The 19,827-nt window shown below is 46.4% G+C and overlaps 1 protein-coding gene and 1 long non-coding RNA gene across 3 annotated transcripts in view; both read right to left on the bottom strand.

The window, feature by feature from the left end:
* The window catches only part of LOC135371228 (mediator of RNA polymerase II transcription subunit 15-like), a 33,977-nt gene that overhangs the window by 3,011 nt on the left and 11,139 nt on the right, over nt 1-19,827 (bottom strand). Inside the window, exons 1-11 of one of the 2 annotated variants that reach the window (XM_064605304.1) lie at nt 16,599-16,817; nt 9,469-9,741; nt 8,504-8,874; nt 8,270-8,371; nt 8,095-8,177; nt 7,455-7,594; nt 7,242-7,385; nt 6,303-6,366; nt 5,811-5,877; nt 5,549-5,724; nt 4,704-4,867 (exon numbers count right to left, since the gene is read on the bottom strand). In XM_064605304.1, coding sequence (XP_064461374.1) covers nt 4,704-4,867; nt 5,549-5,724; nt 5,811-5,877; nt 6,303-6,366; nt 7,242-7,385; nt 7,455-7,594; nt 8,095-8,177; nt 8,270-8,371; nt 8,504-8,874; nt 9,469-9,741; nt 16,599-16,659 — 1,645 coding nt within the window. In that variant the 5' untranslated portion in view covers nt 16,660-16,817. Of the gene's footprint in view, nt 1-4,703; nt 4,868-5,548; nt 5,725-5,810; nt 5,878-6,302; nt 6,367-7,241; nt 7,386-7,454; nt 7,595-8,094; nt 8,178-8,269; nt 8,372-8,503; nt 8,875-9,468; nt 9,742-16,598; nt 16,818-19,827 lie in introns of those variants that run through there. The other variant, XM_064605303.1, reaches the window with a different exon arrangement.
* Nucleotides 463-4,697, bottom strand: LOC135371229 (uncharacterized). Its single transcript, XR_010415538.1, has 2 exons — nt 3,899-4,697; nt 463-3,729 (listed from the first exon to the last, which is right to left on the bottom strand). It is a non-coding gene; the product is annotated as an uncharacterized LOC135371229 (long non-coding RNA).

Raw genomic sequence — 19,827 nt, 5'->3', positions numbered from 1 at the left:
TGTTTTCCTTGTCCCCAAATGCCCTGTCAAAGCTGAGAGACTCTTATCAAAATGGGGAAGCGGGCTTGCTTGTCCAGAGAAACAAATATGAAGCTGCAGTGCTCAACGTAAATAACTGCATGCACAGCAACTAAGGCTGGTGATGCCGAAGACCTAAAATTTCTAGGTTAAAAGGAGAAAAGACTACTGCAGCGTATTAATGTTGTTTCAAAAGTATAACACCACAAAATTTGTGAGAGTCAGTTGGTGTATTTAGTTATGTTGGTCACCTCCTGCACCAATTTTTAATAAAATTCAAATGCGTTGCTACCAACCAGGACCTAAGCCTGACCTATGATCTAATAATAACAATAGTATCTATCTATGACCTATATGGACCTTCACCACTAGTTTGGTCTAGGTTTCACACGTGGCTTCTAGTGAAATTCGAAGCTGCTCTGTAGAGCTGACAGGAGACTTGCAGAGTAGAGAATTTTTTATTTATATTTTCCAAAGAACATGTAAAAAACAATGTGCTGTACCAACTGTATTCAAAGAAATACAAATATACTTTGTTTTAGCTATGTGCATATTAGCAGATTATAGGTGACCGATGACACACAATGGGCGTGAAGGGTGAGAACACAAGAATACTACCACTGCAGGCACTGTCCTGGAATTCGAAGTCACGAATTTGTCAGAAAGCAATAACCACGCACAGCCTAAGGATCATATTGAGCTCCTTCCATTATTCTTTTTATTGACAGCATGTTGGCTGCCATCCAGTCCATGAAAGTGACCCTTATCGTTGAAAGAACGGTTCAACAGCAAGCTAGCTGGTGATAGTGTCCATGATGGCGAGACCTGAAGAGGAGATACAAGAAGGGACATAAACAAGCTATGTTGAGACATTGTGTATGTCCCTTCCTATCCCTCGTCTCAGGGTTTTTCGCTATCGACCTTCATGATATTTCCTTCGGCAAACTTTACATATTTTTATGTAGAATTGTGAAGGTACAGCCAGGCACCGTTAGCAAATCACACAGTACTTTTCTTGAATCAAGAATCCATAGAAGGTACACAGTCATCTTCAGCATTGCACACATCTATGGGACATGTTAATCACTTTGGAATGTCACAGACATGTCATGGAGGCTTGCACATGATTAGTGGTGCTGAACAGACGACTATTTGTCATAGTTTAGGCATAAAAAGCAGTTTTGTCACTTGCATGTTGAGACAGATGTATCTCTACATACTTTGCCATGACACAAATATATGAAGCAACAAATGTACCCACTACTTTATTATGGTTATTAGTCAACACTGCCAAGAACGTGGGAACACAGTCTTGTACCACCTACACTCTTCAAAATGGCCTTCACACACGACACATTGTAGGTCAACGAGACTCCAGAATGATGTCCTCTCCCTCCCCATTGGCTGAAAACATTTTTCTACTACTTTGCATAAGGGGAAGTTAGTACAAGAAACGCACAAATTCCTTTTTTGAGCAAATCAGTATCCAGAGCGTTACCATACTGTGGTAGGCCTGCAGTGCATTACGTGGTGCAGCACACACTGTAAAAAATTTCACCGTAGAACATGTCCCCCGTTCTAATGACAGTCTTCTCCAGTTTTCAAACTGCCATTTCCCATAGTGCTTTATGGTATGACACAGTATTTCTAAATATTTACTGTAGTTTACTGGTTGTAGCAGAAAAAAGACACCACTGTTTCCGATCACAGGACGCAAGCCATAAGTGCTATACGGAAACAGTGCATGCTGCTCTCTAGCAGTTGTTAGTGTTTGGACGTGGTTTGGTGCATGCAGGGTGAATTCCATGGTTAAAATATCCAAACGTGAACAACTGTTAGATTACATGTTGTAGAATGCTCTATAGTACAGTAAAACCTTCAAGTCGGACACCTCCCTACCTCGGACAACTCCCCATGATTTCATTGCACGGGCAGGCTCCCATTGAAACTACATGGAGACGAAATTCTCTACGTCGGACACCTCCCTATCTTGGAAGTAGGATAGGGTTTTCCCTGCAAAGTCGGACAAAACCCTGGCCAAATTACCTCAATATTTGCCCATCTTTGCACCAAAAAGACCCAAAATGAGCAAGTGGCCTTGACTTTTGCCCCTTTTTTCCCCTATACTGGTCTCAGCATTTTGTTGCTTTAGTTTTTAGAGTCCAAAAACAAGTGCTGTCAGTCTACATTGTAATTCTTTATGTGAGCACTTGTCTTCAGTTTGTCTAGAGCCTTTGAACGAGCACTGCACCAGAGCTATGAGAAGTAGGCTGACGCTTCAGAGACAAGTCCTTGCTGCTCGAAAGGCTCCAGAGGTAATGCCATTGAGTAGAATCTGAACGGAATTGAATATACTAAAATCAGTAATAATTATCAGTGAGTGGGTAGAGGTACCACTACCAGGCACCACCACCAGGTACCACTAAGGACCTTAAATTGAAGAAGGGGGACATTTCTCACAGCTGTGATCTCTTCCATTTTTTGTTTGCACTCATATTCTGTAACTCGGACACCTCTATTAGTAGGAGACGCTTCGGCTGCACCGCTGGTGTCCAACATAGGAAGGTTTCACTGTATTTATGTTCCGTGTCATGTGACCACAAACAATATATGCTTTTGCTCATGCTGCACAGCACAGGCGAATTGAGCTGCATGTGAGGATAATAACATGAAACCCGAGGCGCGGAAGAAAAGGCATGACTTTACGGTCCCTGTGTCAGTTTCATGTTGTAATTGCGTACCAGCTGGCCTGTACCTGAGAATAGGTTTGATGCATTGTACACGCAGCATAGACATGCAGTATGTGGCGTGTTGTAATGCTCCATGTGGATTGTTTCGGTACAATCTTGAACTATAAATACCAAGGGGTAGGGAATCTGCGTGACAGGTTTACCTGGAAGTAAGAATGTAAATGTTAGCTGAAGTCATTGAATAATTAACATTATCAATATACTGCTGCAGATCATACCAACAATAGCACACAAGATGCTCCGATATGTTATGTAGGAATGTCTCTGTACTCACAATATTAGTACAGCAGCTACAGAAAGGCATAAAACAAGTTTTTGTATACATGATACCACTTGAATGCAACACAAGCTTCTGCTCCACTGCCAGAACACCACGGCGGACAGATTTAGCTTACTTCACCTGAGAAAAAGTATGTACTGTTGCACATATGATGCTGTTTGAATGTCTCGAAAAACATAATTTATTACTGAAAGACATCAACTGGAAGATTTCGATTTACCTTAGTCAAAACTGAGAAAAAGTATGTGCTGTTGCACACATGAAACTGCTTGAACTGCCCTTGAGCGGTCTGGAAGAACACCTTATTGGTGACCAAAATACAACAGCTGAGCCAACATTGAATTTATACCTTACTCAAAATACACAAGATGTGCTGTCGTGCATATGATACGATGATACCGCTTAAATGTACTCTGAAAGCGCTGGCACCTCAGGCATGGGTGCTCTAAGCTAGCGAGCAACAGCAAGGGTATATGAACACAAGAAGTCGAGCACAAGTGATGGAATGCACTCGATTAATCAGAAAATGAAATGTCTCAGTACCAGGTGTCACTGTTCCGTCAACAAAAGATATGAACTTTGAAGGGGCGTCTGGTTGGCACTGGTGAAAACCTTCAGCTTGAAACCCAGACTGTGATAGTTGAGACGTGGAGTGCAAGCTTTTCGGTGGTGCCAGAATGCCTGCGAAATCATTTAACAAATAAGGCAATTCCAAATCTGTACCGAGAATACACCCGCTGGGGCGTAATCTCTAAAGGATGAAGCAGTAACTGACAGATAGCGTATTTTTCTCTTCTACGCGATGCAATTTACACCGCATGACTGACTTGTCTAACATTACGCGTCTTACCTTTATCTGCTGCCTAGTCCTGCCCCTGCAATCTCCTGCTGCAGATAAGGTTGGCACAGCATCCCGGACGAGACATCTTCAGCTTCTTGTGAAACAAGTTGCGCATTGCTTCCGTAACATTCGTATGAGGCAGATGAACAGATCAAATCACTGCTTTCGAAGGTGGCACCCAGTCGGAGTTGTAACCGATTGTTGCAGTCAATAGATTTCTCTTTCGCCTTTCGGAAAATTGTGGTTTGAAACATTGGAACTGCATGCTGAAGTGTTCTTGCAGACGGGAGCAAAACGCTCACGCATTCTCGGCACGCAGCACAAAACACGAATGACACCAGGAAGCCTGTACTGGCCTAGCAAATGCTTTGCAGTCGAAGGAAGCAAAAATCACGTTCCTCGTGGGTTTAGTGAAGTCCAGAAATATATTGGCTCCCTAATAGCGAACTGTTTATCACTTCCCCAATGTGAATGTGAATCTGCGCAGCAGACGGCTCGGCAGGAGAAACTGGCCGGCTTGGCGGAAGAAACCAAGCCAAAAGTCATGCCAAGCCGGAGCGCGGGCAGACCACGAATGTGTCGTCGACACAGGGTTTGCGGGCCACAAGACGGGATGTCAGTGAAACTAAAAATTCACTTTTTCGGAAAACCACGAGGAGTTTGGGATAACTATTTTGCATACATAATCAGTGTTCCCTTATGAACACACCGTGTGAGTACCATTCCATTCTGTAACACTCGAAAATCGGCGTAGCTGAGCTTTAACAAAGTTTTATCGTGGTGTTGAACTCTCTATGAATGCAAGGACCCTAACCAAGCTGACAGATGAGGTGCACTGTGCGAGACCCTGTTGGTTGTGTGGGATCCAGCTGAACCTTGAAGCGTTGATCTAGATGGGCAATCTCTCCTTGGAGGATATCAGGGATTTCACTGGACTCTTCATACCCTCGTCTACGCTTTGGGGGTGGACTCGAGGCCCTGCAATCATTCATGACAGCACAGTTGTACTGATGATTGACAGTGATCAGCCGCAGCTGGTGTCCCGTGGTCCACACTTCAGCAACTCATATGACATGCTAAGTGCAACATCCACATGTGAAGGCTGACTAGGAAAATGTCTCAAGGACAACAACAGGTGCTTCGTTAATGCAGCCTGAAGTTTTAGGGTTTAACCCGACCCTTCCCCGAATTTGCACCCCAAATTGATAGTTGCCTCCTTAGGGCAAACCCGATGTTTACCCGGCAAATTGCCCTCCCTGAGACGCCCGTAGGAATGCACACTAACTTGTTTGGCAGCAAATGCAGTTACATCACCGTTTGTACCAAACCAGTACAGTTAGTTCGAGTAACTGAGCCAGACTTCTCCCAAAATTTAGGATACTGGAAGCTTTTTCACCCGAATTTGCATGAGTTTAGAGCACATGTTTGTTTACCCGATTTTTAGCTCCCTGAATTTAGAAAAAAATTTCCCTACAGCTTCAGGCTCTATTCATTAACCAACATACAGGAGCGTAACGATCACCTCAAGTTTGACGCATCGAAACTTTCTTAACCAGCCCAAAGCATTCTGCATATAATGTTACAACTTAGCAGGAATACAACTAACAGCTATGGCAAAACAATAACATGATGTCAGCCAAAGGAGTTCAGTCAAGGTACCTTGGTGAGGGACCTAGAAGTGTAGTGATGGCGGGGCCAAACACTCTGTGCAGTGTGTGGTTCAGCATAGGGGACTTTATGTGGCTCGCTATGGCATCCAACAGAGGCTGGCAGACATTGTGCTCTTGAAGTCGTACACCAGATGTTACTCCCTGACATCCAACAAAGCCCTCCGCCTGAAAAATGGCAGAGTAAATGAGACATTCTGTTTCTTCAAGCATCTTTGTTGCAAGACGTTCTCGCTGCTCTTCGTTCAACATACAGATTTCACTTTCAGGTCCATTCTCTCCAAGACTTGCTGACATTTGAGGAGAGTTTCCATGGAGCATCTGTAACAAAAAAATGGTGGAAGGAAAACTTTTTTTAAAGCTGTTTTTAGATATACCTGGAAGGTATTTTTTATGGGAAACATTAAAAATGCATCCAGCCTGAAGTTTCAGGGGTGAACCTGATTCTTCCCCGAATTTAAGGTTGTCTCTTTAAGGTAAAACCCCGATTTTTACCCGCCAAATTGCCCTCATTGAGACGTCTGTACCAGACGCCTTGTGACACGCGAAACAACTGTAACGCTGCGCCATCTCTTAGGCGAGAGCAGAGGCTTGGGAAGTGCCTGGCCTCCACGTCCTCCTATGGGCCGGCATCCAGGAGGCCAAGCCTCCCTTGCCCTTGGCGAGCAAATGCAAGGATAGTCAAAAACCTTTCCCGAAAACTTCAGACTCTAAAAATGCGCAGTTTTAGTCAAAAATATACCCACCTTTTATTTGGGTCCGACAGGATGTCGAGCAAATTTTTCATCTTGCTCAGCTCCTTCTTACGATCTGTATCGGTTAAAAATTGTGGGCAGTGAGTGTTGTGTCTGTTAGTGTGTACAGTAACACGCCAGGTAGAATTACTAGACTGTAGACCACCTAGGGCTGTCTCACATACAGTCAAGTGTTGGACCCAGTTACTTTTTGTGCACGAATGACGACACCTATATATTTGTACTGCGTACCATGTCACTATTAAGTCATGTTACTTTTAGCCAATAAAAGCTTTACACTTGCCAACCATGATGTCTGAAGTAGAGCACTGCACGGGCCGCATTTTTAGGCCCAGGCCCGGCCTTCTTTTGATTTACCCGCCCGCGCCCGGCAGGATGGCTGCATAGCTTGCCCTGGCAAGGCCCAAGCCCGAAGGATTCTATGTTTCTCGGCCCAAGCCTGGCCCGAGCCCGAAATATTTATGGACTACCCGGTATGGCCCAGCCCAGTGTGTAAGCCCATAAAATTTGACCGTGGCTAACTAACAGAGGGGTAACACAGACTCGAGCCCAACCTAGTGCCGGCAATGTACGGCACCGTGCCCGGCCCAGACCCATAATGGCGAGCCCGAGCCAGCCCAGGCCCGCACAAAAAAAAGAAAAAAAAGAAAAGAGCTGTACCCGGCCCACAGGCAGGGCCGGGCTCGGTTTTTTTTGGGTAAGCCCGTGCAGTGCTCTAGTCTTTATACTCTTGAAGGGCAAAATATGCAAGGTGACTTCGAAAGCTATCACGGATGCGACACAACACTTCTAGCAAGTCCCCATGAACTCAGACTAGCCAGGACACACTACAACCTCCTGATAGAACTCCACCCGATAGAACTCTCGGAATAGAACTCCATGTGAACTGAATGCGCACGAAAGACGTAGGATGACATATGTGAGACAAACCTTCATCTTTGTCGATGTGCGCTATTATCCTACGCAGTGGATCGATGTACTTGGACAGGTACTTCAGCTTTTCGAGGTACGCCTGATCGTCGCTCTGCGACCGTACGGACACTGCAGCGGGACTCGGGGTGGCCCCTATGTTACCTGGCGGATGAAAAATGTTTACACTGTAATGCTTCCTACCCTCCTTTGTGGGGTGATCCCGATACGCACCAGGTGTACTGAGTGCGCTCCCTGGAGATGGTGCACCCACTGTGCCAGGCGTGCGCCCCATAAAGCTGCCCACCGGAGAGGGGACAACCTGTGACGAAGGACTGGGCGCATAACCTCCCGCAGGCGACTGCACCATTTGGCTACAGAACACGGACAGAAATATATGGGATGATGATTTGGCATTCTACTGCACAGAAGAAGTAGTTATGGGACGAAACAAAATCTGGGGGGGGGGCGCCCTCAGTTGGAGAGGTCTGCGAGGCTTCTGGTATAGAATTTACTATGGTGTCTTATAAAATAAATGTCTTAAAAATAATAATTAACTAGTTGGTCTCACGCGTATGTCGTTTGATCCTTTTAACTGTGTGTGTGTACTTTTAGCTCATGACGTTTAATGTATACGATTACTCCGTCCAAAATCTGTATGGCATTAATTTTGTGCAAGCTGAGAAAATGAAAAAAACTTGAACTTGATTGATAAATAAATAAATAAAAATAAATAAATAATCAACCAAATTAAATTTAATGTAACGTCAAAACGTTACACGAAATTTCGTAGGTGTCAGCTACACAGATGTATGGAAAGACGTAAATTCCACTTCAAAATACTGGATTACTGAAGCAACTCTAATGCTACTACCTAGGCACACTGTTAGGCATAGATGAGACGCCAACAGGGGATGGTACAGCTGTCTGGTTACTTGCTGGACCTTGATTAGGAACCTGAAATGCCAACGATCCATTTTGTGTGAGAAGTGAACAGGGTATACAATTTCCGTGTTGTTTTGTTTGTCACAGGCAGCTAATGCACTTACGGCTGAACTGACTGGGACCTGACCAGACAGCTGAGGCACAACAGAGGAAGCCTGAGATTGTGCCTGAAACTGGGCTCCCACAGGACTAGGCTGCTGAGCAGACTGCATGAAGTAAAGTTCTGGCGCGTTAAAAGCGATAAATATGATTTCTGCGGGCACGTACATGGCCACGGTAAAGCAGAGCTGGGGTGACATGGAAAACGGAACTAAGCACAAGAATATCTGAGAACCTACAACAGAGACGTTGGGAACTTGAACTTGGGGCCTCAACTTCTGCATGGTAATAGGCACACAGTTGTTCATCATCTGTCCTTGCTGAGGTCTCATTTGCCCCTGCAGCTGGCTATGCAGCTGGCCCTGTAATTGGCCTTGCAGTTGTCCCTGAAGCTGGCCCTGAAGCTGCCCTTGAAGTGGTCCTTGAAGCTGGCTTTGTAGTGGAGCTTGCAGCTGACCAGGTAGTGGGCCCTGCAAGGGCCCTTGCAACTGGCCTTGCAGTTGACCCTGCAGTTGACCCTGCAGTTGTCCCTGCAGCTGCCCTTGCAACTGCCCCTGCAGTTGACCCTGCTGCGACTGAGAAGCCATCATCATGCTGCTCACCTGCATCACTGCAGAAGAAAGTGGTGCCGCAACCTTTATTTCACTGCACACAGGCCAAGTTTGTTTCATTTATATTGGTCACATTCTGCATAATGTTGCACATAAACATGTGACACATTAGTGAACAGCACTACAAAATCGTCCAGCCCTGCAATGCAACCTATGTTTGAAGAATGCAGGGGAAGGGGGAACCAAGTTTGTCCCAAAGTTCAATGATGAAAATACATGAATTCTTATGCACCAAACATAAATATGCCACGCCTGCCCCCAGGTGTATGTGTACTTACATTAAATATACAGAGGAGATGGAACAGAGTACCTAATAATCTGTAAGTTTTTCTTCCCTTGGTACACCAGCTGTGGTATGCCAGGGTCTGATGGGTCAACCCCGGACAACACAACTATACTAATGATATATGCCCAAAATACACATTAAAACTGCTACTATACTCAGTAGCTCTCTTTGTTTGATCATCAGCGCACCTACACACATGCACACTGCCCATCAGCCATGCGATGATCATATTGCCCTTGCCATGCGTTTTACACGCAACGTAACAAAAGAGCTAGCAATTATGTAAGGTGGTATCTGAGGAACTTACACCTGGGCTGCTGCATGGCCAGTGGGTTCAAGCCTCCTGGCGTTGATCCAGGGGGTGGACCCTGTGGCTGTTGTCCCCCTCCAGCATCCATGATGGGACCCCCAGGTGGACCTCCACCTTGTGTGGCCATGGACCGCAGGGCCATCATGGGATCTGTGGCTACTCCACCACCAGGTATAGACTGGGGTTGAGCTTGAGGAGTTGGGGCCTGCTGGGGCTGGCCCATCACACCACCGTTCGGCGGCATGTTGGACTGGGCAGCCTTCTTAGAGTCTGGCAAGGAAAAAAAAAAAAGGTCGACAATCACGCAACCATCCCATAATGGCAGACAAAACGTGCGAGACACTAAATTCTGGCACTGTGCCAACACTTTTCACATGCAGGGCTGTAGCATGCTCCTGTCATGTTTGCGTTAAATAGGTCAGGACTTCAGAATATTTTGTGAACGGTAGTGTAGCAAGAAAACCATTTTGGTTTCTGTGGGTTTTCACATGGGGAGGAGGATTTCACCCCCCCCCCCCGTTCCCTTTCTCAAACGCAGTACGATTCCACGTAAGGGGGCGAACCCCCTGAAACCCCCCTGGTTATGCCACTGTTCTTCAACGTGTAAACAACGCTGCGTTTATGAAAGGGAGAGAAAATGCGATAATCAACCACAGTGTACTGGAGTGCTACAGAAGGCTAGAAACCTAGAGTAGATTGGAACAGTTGCGGAAGCCATTCAGTGATTGGCCGAGATGGAATTTTACACTTATTTGAGGAGGCATCCGAGTTCGAGAGTTGGTCTCTGGATCGAAGGCAGCAACGTTCCGAAATATTGATGCGCCCTCTCTCTCTCTCCCTCTCCCAAAACGAGGTTAGACTTCACTGCAACCCTTTCCAGAAATGTACTTCCAGCAAATGCGACCATCTCTCTTTCCCAACTTTTTTTGCGATGGCAGGTTGAATCAAATGAAATCATTACTGTCAGCTGTAACAAAAAAAAACAAAAAAAAACACACATTTGCAAGCGAAGTCGGCCAAGAAGCGGCGAATAATTCTTCCAAACCTTGAAAGAGATAATCACCCCGCGTATGTCTCAATAAGACGCGGCGGACTTTCTCCTCATGAGCAGTATTTTTTAATTTTCTTCCACTAGAATATTCCGGACGCATGCCAATCCGTACGGATGCAGGACCGTCGACAGGACTTCCGTACATTTAGTTGAATAAAAAAAATAGAAAAAAAGTGAAAGGAGCGTAGAAGTACGCGCAATTCGCTTTCAAGCGCACGGCGCCGAGCGCGCACGGCACGGATGCGGAACGCCGTAGCGCTAACATGGGCTGAGTGCGCTTAGAATGCGCTTATTTTTAAGGTGATGAATGGGGCACTGTAAATGGGGAGTTTCACCGCCAGGGGCAATACTCTACACCCCTTTTGCAGCAGTGCTATGAAAAAGAAGTCACAAATTGCGTACGATATATGCGAGAAATAGGAACTACGCCTTGAATTCTAAATTTTGTTTACTTGTCTGTTCAGAATGGTGTTGCAAAATAGTCGAAATGGCTACAATCATCGGACGCATACGGCGTACTTTCGAAAGCACAAAACTCGCTATGAAATGCATAGCCGTGCTGGACTCGTGAATCTCTCGTCTTCGTGTATTTCTTTATTCTACAATACCCTGAGGGGCCCTGAGGCGTTTGTAATACGTTTCACAGTATTGGTAATACGTAAACAAGGTGCATTGTCCCAAGGAAAGCCCACTTCTCTGTTTTCCGAGCAAGACAAGCAAGCGTCGATGAAAGAAGAACGTCATCTTCCATGGGAGGTGAGAACTTGAAGGGTTACACGGCATGCTCAAAGTGCCCAGGAAGCCCGGGGAACGCCGGAGAAAGCACAATAAAGGGACTTCCGGGTCCACCCACGTTCTTTGGCGGTTCACTCTCTTTCTCACACCGGAAGTCACATCCAGACACGCGACGCGGCACCTTTTACTTTCTTCTCGATCATTTCCAGCACGCTGACCGGGAATCTATGTTGGAATGAACCACCTCTTCATGAGGCCACTTCATGAGCTCCGAGCTCTCCGTGTTCGCGGCCATTAGGCAGCGTTTTTGCGCCCCTTCTCCTCCTCTTTTTTTTTTTTTTTTTTGTAGTTGTTCCTCTCACCCTCGTCGCTTTTAACGCAAACGAACCAAATCTTCGGTTTTACTGACATCATGCCTCTCACCCGACACCTTCGTTTCCGTAACTTCTCCCGCGTATTTTTCAGACTTTCATACAGAAAGGTGAGTGCTACTCCCGTGGATGTCAGGCCTTGGCAAGGCCAAGGATATCGATCTCTCCTGGACTCCCTACACTGGATTACTCCCTAAATTTATAAATATTGTGAGGGGAGAACAATCATCGTCGACATCATTTCACCGCCTTCTCCCCCCCCCCCTCCTTTCTCTCTTCTGCTTAACATTTGATGGACAAAATTTCAATTAAATATACATTAAAATTAAATGTATGCGTATACGTACAGAGATGGAGGCAGAACTCTTTCCAACACAAAATTTACAGCATGTTTAAGACTGCGAAATATCCAAATGGGATTAGCGGGTGGCGACATTTGGTCCCCATGCAGTTATGCCGAGCAAATGTGCAAGCCTAGTTATTTGCATCGACATGAACCATCCTCAAAACACACGCCAAGCAACGCAAAAAGTAAAACCAGGGGACCAATGAATCCATAAATAAAGTCTCACGTTCAAGAATACTTCAGATCTGAAGCAGCCGACGGAAGACGCAAGCACCAATGCAGACGACAGAGCATACGGATAGGAGACGACACACATCATCTGCTCGAGAATACTACCTAGTCGAATGACTCCCGTTTACAAAGTCAGGTGTGCCGTTTTGAGTGAAGATGTCTCTTTTCGCCCAAACTTTTTTTTTCTTTCTTTGCAAGCAAGAAACGTGCTTGCGAAACGTCCGCCAGGGAAAGATGGACAACTCTTTCCATCCAACCCAGCACCGTTGTGATCATTGGTGACCGTCGCAGTTTTTGAGGGGCAAGAATTTCGAAGTTCAAGAACCGCAACTTTTGGCTGGGACGTTACATTGTCATTAAAAAAATACGAAATAAATATAAATAAAAATAGAAACTGCAACGTAACACGCGGGAAGGGTCCCATTGCCACGATGACGTCCACAATCTCCTGAAAGCTTTGAAAGAAGGAAGATCAGGTATAGAGAACATGTCCCATGGAAACACGACACGGCCAGATCAATCGAGAAAGAATGTCGCAACCAGCTGTCGTGATCCAAGTGTGTCTCACAGGCTGCAAGAATAAAGTTTCCTCTCTTGGCCGCAATAATGGTGATCGTCCTTGCGATTCGGCGAGGCCATGTCACGTTCTCGTCTTTCTTTTTTCTTTTCTTGTTGTTGTTCTTCGTTTTTTACATTCATTCTTGCCACCGGCATCCGCACACTTTTTGTCACCTGCCGGATTTCCTTTTTTTTTTTTTTTTTGTATCAGTGTTATGGCCTTGGTAATTGTTCCCTCCACGTCTGCCATTTACAGTAAATTATCAGCTTGGCTTTCAACTGTATAACTGTCACGTTTGCTTCCCTCTTTTTAATGGGTAGGGATTTGATAGTCAATGCTGAATGTACACTCTTAGAAATGAACTTTACCGCATAGCACGCTCCTAGCCAAACATCATCTCGAATAATCGTTATCTGCCCGGATTTGTTGAGGACGGGAGGCGCACGCCTTTTTTGTGACAATTATGAACAGCATAAGTGTCACAGAAAAGGGCGTACACCTTCCGTTTTCAACAAATAAGGGCAAGTTAAACGATATCATTCGAGATGACAGTTGGCTAGGAGCGTGCTATGCGGTGAAGTTCATTTTTAAGAGTATAGCCATACCAGACTGAACTCTTGCGTCCGGCAAACATAGCATCCGAACGCGTAATCTTCCTGATAGAGTAAGCTCCACTAACAATCTCCATGAAGAAATGCTGCTTTACAGTTTCCAAGGTTATCGTTTTAGTGGCATGCGTCCACAGGTCAACGTTTGTCTTATCACCAGGCACGTGAATGCTGCGTTGCCGCTGAACCCACGCGCCATCATATACCGGAAGCCCTCGCCAAGGGTACCTACCACCCGCCCCAATGGAACGAACTCTATGTACCTCGTTCTGTTTGGGGAAAGGCAGCATTGAAGACGTGCGAGAGGGTAAGTATAGGTGGCCTCATGCGCGCCAAGAGGAGGCTACAGACTCGTTCATCTTGCCTGGTGATACAGGACAGACAGACAGACATTCTTCGGCTGTATGGGTCGCAGAGTGTCTTGGGTTAGGCTTCGCTCTAGGGTCGGAAGTGGTGGATCCAGGATTCATCCAGTCACACACCGGACATAAATGTCCGCGGAGTCTACCTAGAGATCGTCTCTGGATGTGTTTTAACCACATCCGTTTCCAACCAAAGGCGCGATCCGTCTTGAAACATATCTAGCAGAAGAGACCTTGTGCGTGTCAAGACATCGGATCAAGATGCGCTAAATTGCGCTTTTGGATATGCCTGTGACCCGAGCGATGGCCCGGATGTCGACTCGGCAATCTGCCATGACCCCATCGTGCACACGGAGTGCGTTTTCTTGCGCGGTCACTTCCGTAGGGCCTGCCAGGACGGGGGCCATCTGCGAGACTGTCCCGTCCTCGTTCGAACTCCGCAGCCGACTTCTTCCCAGCGCTGTACAGGATGTGATGTCCTACCCAAAGGTCGCCACCATGTCTTGGTGGATGCCTGCCGGAATTAAGGCCCTTCCGAGAGCAATACTCGAAAACAGTACGTGCCTCCACTTTCTCCATTATTAGCTCAACTGCGCATGTGGCCACCTGCCCCTCTAGCGAGCATGTGTTATTTCTGGTAGCGTCAATCTTGAAGAGTGCCATCGTCCTATGACTGAGGTTCGAATGTGTGCGCGCATTCCTTCTGTGCCAAGTCAAGAACTCATGGGACGCCCCTCGAGTAGGAAGCAGGGAAGCCGGAGAAGAAAAAAAAAAAAAAAGAAAGAAAGAAAGAAAAGAAAACTGTTTTCGGTTCAAGCGGGAAACTGAAATCAAGAGCACATACAGCAAGAGCTTAAGTGCACAAGACACGGTGTCCATCGGTGTTTAGGTAGGAAAATCTGAAATTCATTCTCACGGGTCAAAGGGTCCCGTATTTCCCCGGAAATACTAGAGGACTTGCCGTTATTTAGGTTAATTACATAATTTGTGCACGAACCTCACATCACTACAATATGCCACACAACAAGACGCTATTTCTCTCTCTCTCTCTCTCTCTCTCTCTCACTCTGTCTGACAGCTTGGAGAGAATAAACGGGGTTATTTTCGCTGCAGTCAATCCTTTCGAACCGTTATTTTTTTTTTTTTTTTACTCCGGAGCTGAACCGCAACCGAACCGTTTCCTTTGAACCGAAACGAAAACCGGAACGAAAAACGTTGCGGTTCGACACGCTGGTAGGAAGCGCTGGCTCGCTGGAACTCGCGTCGATCCGCGTAGTTCTATTTAGAACATTTATCGCGTGACATTTCTCAGAACAACTCCCACTCACAGGTTGCGCAATCTGAGTGGGTTCTCACTGAAAACCTTCCAAGGTGGTTCCGCTATTTCTTCTCTTTATGTGTTGTCAGTTTAATACCTGATGGCAAGCGATAACAATGGGTATGCAAACCGGAGTATCTATATCTAACCAACATAAACCTTCAAGTAAAAACCTCAGGTTCCCTAAACGGCAGTAACGACGGCAGCTTCAGGCCGGAAGCTGCCGATATTTCGAACAGAGAGGTAGAACAAGAAAAAAATAGTCTGTTCGAAATACAGGCGGCCCACTAGTTGAGGCTTATGCTCCGACGTACCTTCACCGAATCGTTTCGATACCTACGTTTCGATAAACCTTTAAGTGCGTTTCCTCATCCATTGTTTCGAATAGTTCTTCGGAACAAGATAAAGTTCACCCTTTATAAACACCTGTCAGTTCCGTGATAAGGGCATCCCGTTTAGACTGCACAGTCGCGCGGCTGTATGCAAAAAGCACAAAAAAATGAAAAGTAGACTAAGTAGTACAGCGCAAGCAGAAGTTTGCAAGGCCTGCGCAGACCGTGGCGATGACACACTTTTCGAGCGATGCACCTGCATCCTCAGAACACAAACCAAGCAACAACAAAAAAGGGAAAGGGGGTGTTAAATGAATGCATAGATAAAGTCGCGCGTGCAAAAAGAATGCTACCAAACTGAAGCAACCGACGCAAGCACCAATGCAGACGACATAGCATTCGAATAGCAGACGACACACAGCTTCCGCTCGAAAATACTACCGTATGGCTCGCGTCCACAAAGTCAGATATGGTGTTTCTATAGTGCGGTCATGTTCGTCAAAATGTGCGCGCGTCCGAAATTTAGCTGTGAGCAGAAAACGTTGCTTGCGAAAGGGTCGCCAGGGAAAACCCTATCGGCTAACATGGTTGCGAAATTAGTGACTCCACCCCGTTCTTTCTCCCGTGAGGCGTTGGAGGGTCTCGAACAGACACTGTTTTAATGACCCCCTAAGGGTGCAAGCAATGAAAGCGCAATCACGGTCCCACTCACGCATACACGGACAAGTGTAATATGTATATTTAAAAAAAAGCAAAATCTAAAATCACGAAACCTATTTAGACAGCCACCAAGTACCATGTCAGTCTATCGACACTGTGTAATGTTGGACAAGGACAGGCTACTGTATAAGACCATACGAGACGGCTCCCATTGTATTTTGACGTGACTGAAAACACCTGTGTGTTTTCAGTCACGTACTGTAAAGATCATAGCGGCGCCACAGATTTACTGACATTCTCAACACTAAGGTCTGCTAGCTTGCGGGTACTGGACCCTCGTGGACATTCTCACGAGGTATAAACCTGGGCACAAAATTAAACCTTGACACGTGACGAAATGCTACAACCCGAAACATCGGTACACGCACCACACTACGTTGGCAGACGACAGCACAGCAAAGCAGACGATATCCGCAGCGGCGGCCAAAAGCAAAACCACACGATCAGCTTCTCCTCCTCCGACGCCCAAACCCGCGTGCACGCAAAATACCTACACGTGAGCAAACTCAGCAGCGTAGGTTCGTAGCCTCCTCCTCCTCCTGTGGTCCCAAGCATAGGATTTGGTGCCGCGCGTCTGTAATATGTCGTCTGCTGCGGCTGGCCAGCGTACGAGGCGGGCACGGAATGTCCGCCCGCGTAGTACTCGTCCCATGGCGGTGGATCCAGCGTTCGACACGACTTCCACGTACACGTTTAGTGGCAAAACTCGCCATACCAGCGCTCGCTCGTGACCCCGCCGAGAGCTTTTTCCTTGCCTTCCCCTCGCGCGACCATAGCATTCCTCCTCGCTTCATCGGACAGCATTGCGCCCTCTTCCTTCCCTCTCTTTCTCATTCCACATCCTCTCCGGCGTCTCGAAGGCGAGAGAAAACCCGAAAGCAGACGGACAGATGCACTGTGGGTGGGTGGTACAACAGTGTTCTGAAGCCGTTTTATAAGGGGTAAGGTTATAGAGCCGACTAATTACAACGAGTCATTTCAACTGCGCCGAGTATGCGGTGTTTGTGATGAGAATGTGGCACACCGGAACAAAGTCTGCGAGAGGCGAAGAGGTGGAAGCTAGAGAGATTCAGCGATGTGCTCCGGAACTTTGAGAGAGTACAGACTCCATTTCATTTTAGTACAATGCGCCTGGAAAACGTTCGGAAACGTCGGTATTTTCCGGCACAAGCGTAGATTCTTTCAGGATCACGCAAGCTTTACTTTCATGCGTTACTTTCATTACACTGAATGCTCCCGAAACTCGAGATACCCGTACTTATGCCGACACCCATGAAATGCTTGTGAGGCTGACCGTCAGGTCACCACTGAATACACGGCGTTCCAGGAACAACAATAGACTCGAATGGATCGGAAACGGGAGACGCAAATGACGTCGTCACGCTATACTGCAGGGACACTCAATATATTGAGAGTCCCTGCAGTATAGCCTTGGAACGCTTACCTACGTTAACCATTTTCGCCGAGCATTTCGCTAAACGCACGAAATTCGCGTGCGCTGACCTGGACATCGTTTCTGCTCATCTCGAACGACCTTGACACATCCGCCTCTCATATGAAAGGGGTGTGGGGGCGTGCGTCCCTGTTTCGCGTCGGCTTGGGAAACTTCTGGACCCACATATTCAAAATTCAGCTCATTGAGCGGGGATCCATGGAGAGTATAGTCATATTTCCACTGTACATTCCGGGAGTATCAAAACCACGTCAGTAACAACCTTTGCTGAAACTCTTGCCACAAAGGGAGTTGTGTGTGTGTGGGGGGGGGGGGGGGGGGGGGGCTGTCGAAGAATTGGTACGTCAAGGTACATTTCCGTAGGCACCATTTCACCTTACTGTATTCAGTTTCTTCGGCAATGGTCAGATTAAAAAATAAATAAAAAGTTCCGTGTTTGCAACGCGAAGCAACTGTGGCTATATGAGTGACGTAATAAAGACGTGGGCGGATGGAGAGAGGACAGGAGGAAGGAGTGAGGGGGCGTCCTGGGCCGTTATTCGTCTGGACAATACTACCGGAAAACCCAGGGAAAACCTCACGAATTCTACCACTTCCCGGTGATACACATTATTTGAATCAGATATACAGCCGTATTTAGTTTTGGAACGTGTTTCGTATATCAGAGGGGCTGTGATGTATAGCCATGCCAAGCTAAAAATAGAAATGTTACCTGCAGAAATCAAAATTCATGCTGATGAACATGCAAATCCTGTATAAATATACCTTATAAAAGAAATCAGGCACCCTGCGCGATCTCTATGTGAGACCGAGGCCCCAACAGCCCCTTGTTGTTGTTCCCTTTGCACCCACCTTCCAAACTCCCGTAGAAGATAAAGTGTTTATCTCAAATTGTGCCGCTCAAATTTTCTTGTTTGCCATACATTTATGTTCTCGAAACGGAGTAAAAATCATTTACAAATCGAGCGATGCGCTGCCGCGGGGTCTACGTTAAACATATGGAGCGACAGAACCACAAGGTTTTTGTGACGTCAACGCTGTAGACCGACATACGAGCACTGGCTAAAATGCAGGTGGCTTATTACAGTGTAGTTGCAGATCATAAGTGGAAAGTAATTAACGAATCAATTTCGACAGAGAGCCATTATGCAGAGACTGCTTCCTCTGGCTCCATACACCGCTTTCACAATCACTCTTCTGAAGACCCAGAAGGTCATGTCGGGATCGTGTGCGTTTCATTTCTTACTTTTGATGAAAGACGGCAGTCTGCACAGACGGCAGTATAATTACACGTACTACCTCGGGCACACAAACGTCTGTGAGACAAAGTGCTTCGAGTCAGAATTACTCAGCTTGGCTAGGGCTCCCTGGATAGTCGCTATCCAGTAACTGCACTTTTAAAAGCGGTACCATGCATATGCACGGCAATCAGTAACATACGACGACAGATCGGTCAAAACAGGGAAGTACCAAGTCGTCTAGTAGCGTAATTACAATGTCATTTTTAATTCGTGTCGAGCGAAAAAGAAAGTGAAAGCCACACTCCAGTGGCGTAATATACACGATACCTAGACATAGCGTAAAAAACATAACTGCCCTAGGTGGACAGTGTAGTCCAAGTTTGATTTGCAACTTCCTGTTTCACCTTCACTGACCTGTTTAATGATATTTCGCCGGCTCGCTTTCAATGGCCAGGACACCGTTGCTTGGAAGGGGTACGGAAGACGTAGTTTTGACCCGTCCCGATGTCTACATCTAAATTGTACCTAACACGACAGCATAGCACTTCTACCTTTGCGCCCGAGAGTAATCGTAGCAGACGACAACGATTCACCGACACTGCTTGCATCTGTTCGCAGACGACAACACCGCGATTGCAGCGCCAGGTGACGTTCCTGTTGTCGGCGATGGAAATGGTTAACATTTTCCAGGGTACAGACAGTCTTACGTGAATATGGGATGTTACTTGGACACGGGTACCATATAATTCGATACATAAAGAGGAATATAATCAGCACACACACACACACACAAATGGAATAAAAGGAAATTATAAACTTCTATATTTCGTGAACCTCGCCTTTCTTTCGACACGAGACAGCAATCGTCGATGTTAACGTAGGATGACAACGCAGTTTACAAGCGCGGCCACCTCAATTTTTTTCCAATGAGGTAAATGAAGTTTCGCCGTCTCGCGGCTGGCAAATTCGGATATTGCATCCAGCGCTTACATCGGAGGACGAGGAGCAGGACACGAAAATAGGAGCTCT

This window comes from Ornithodoros turicata, chromosome 10 (genome assembly GCF_037126465.1).
Source record: "Ornithodoros turicata isolate Travis chromosome 10, ASM3712646v1, whole genome shotgun sequence".
NCBI lineage: Eukaryota > Metazoa > Arthropoda > Arachnida > Ixodida > Argasidae > Ornithodoros > Ornithodoros turicata.
The sequence above is the reverse complement of the archived record's forward strand: the minus strand, read 5'-3'. Positions and strand labels throughout refer to the sequence as shown.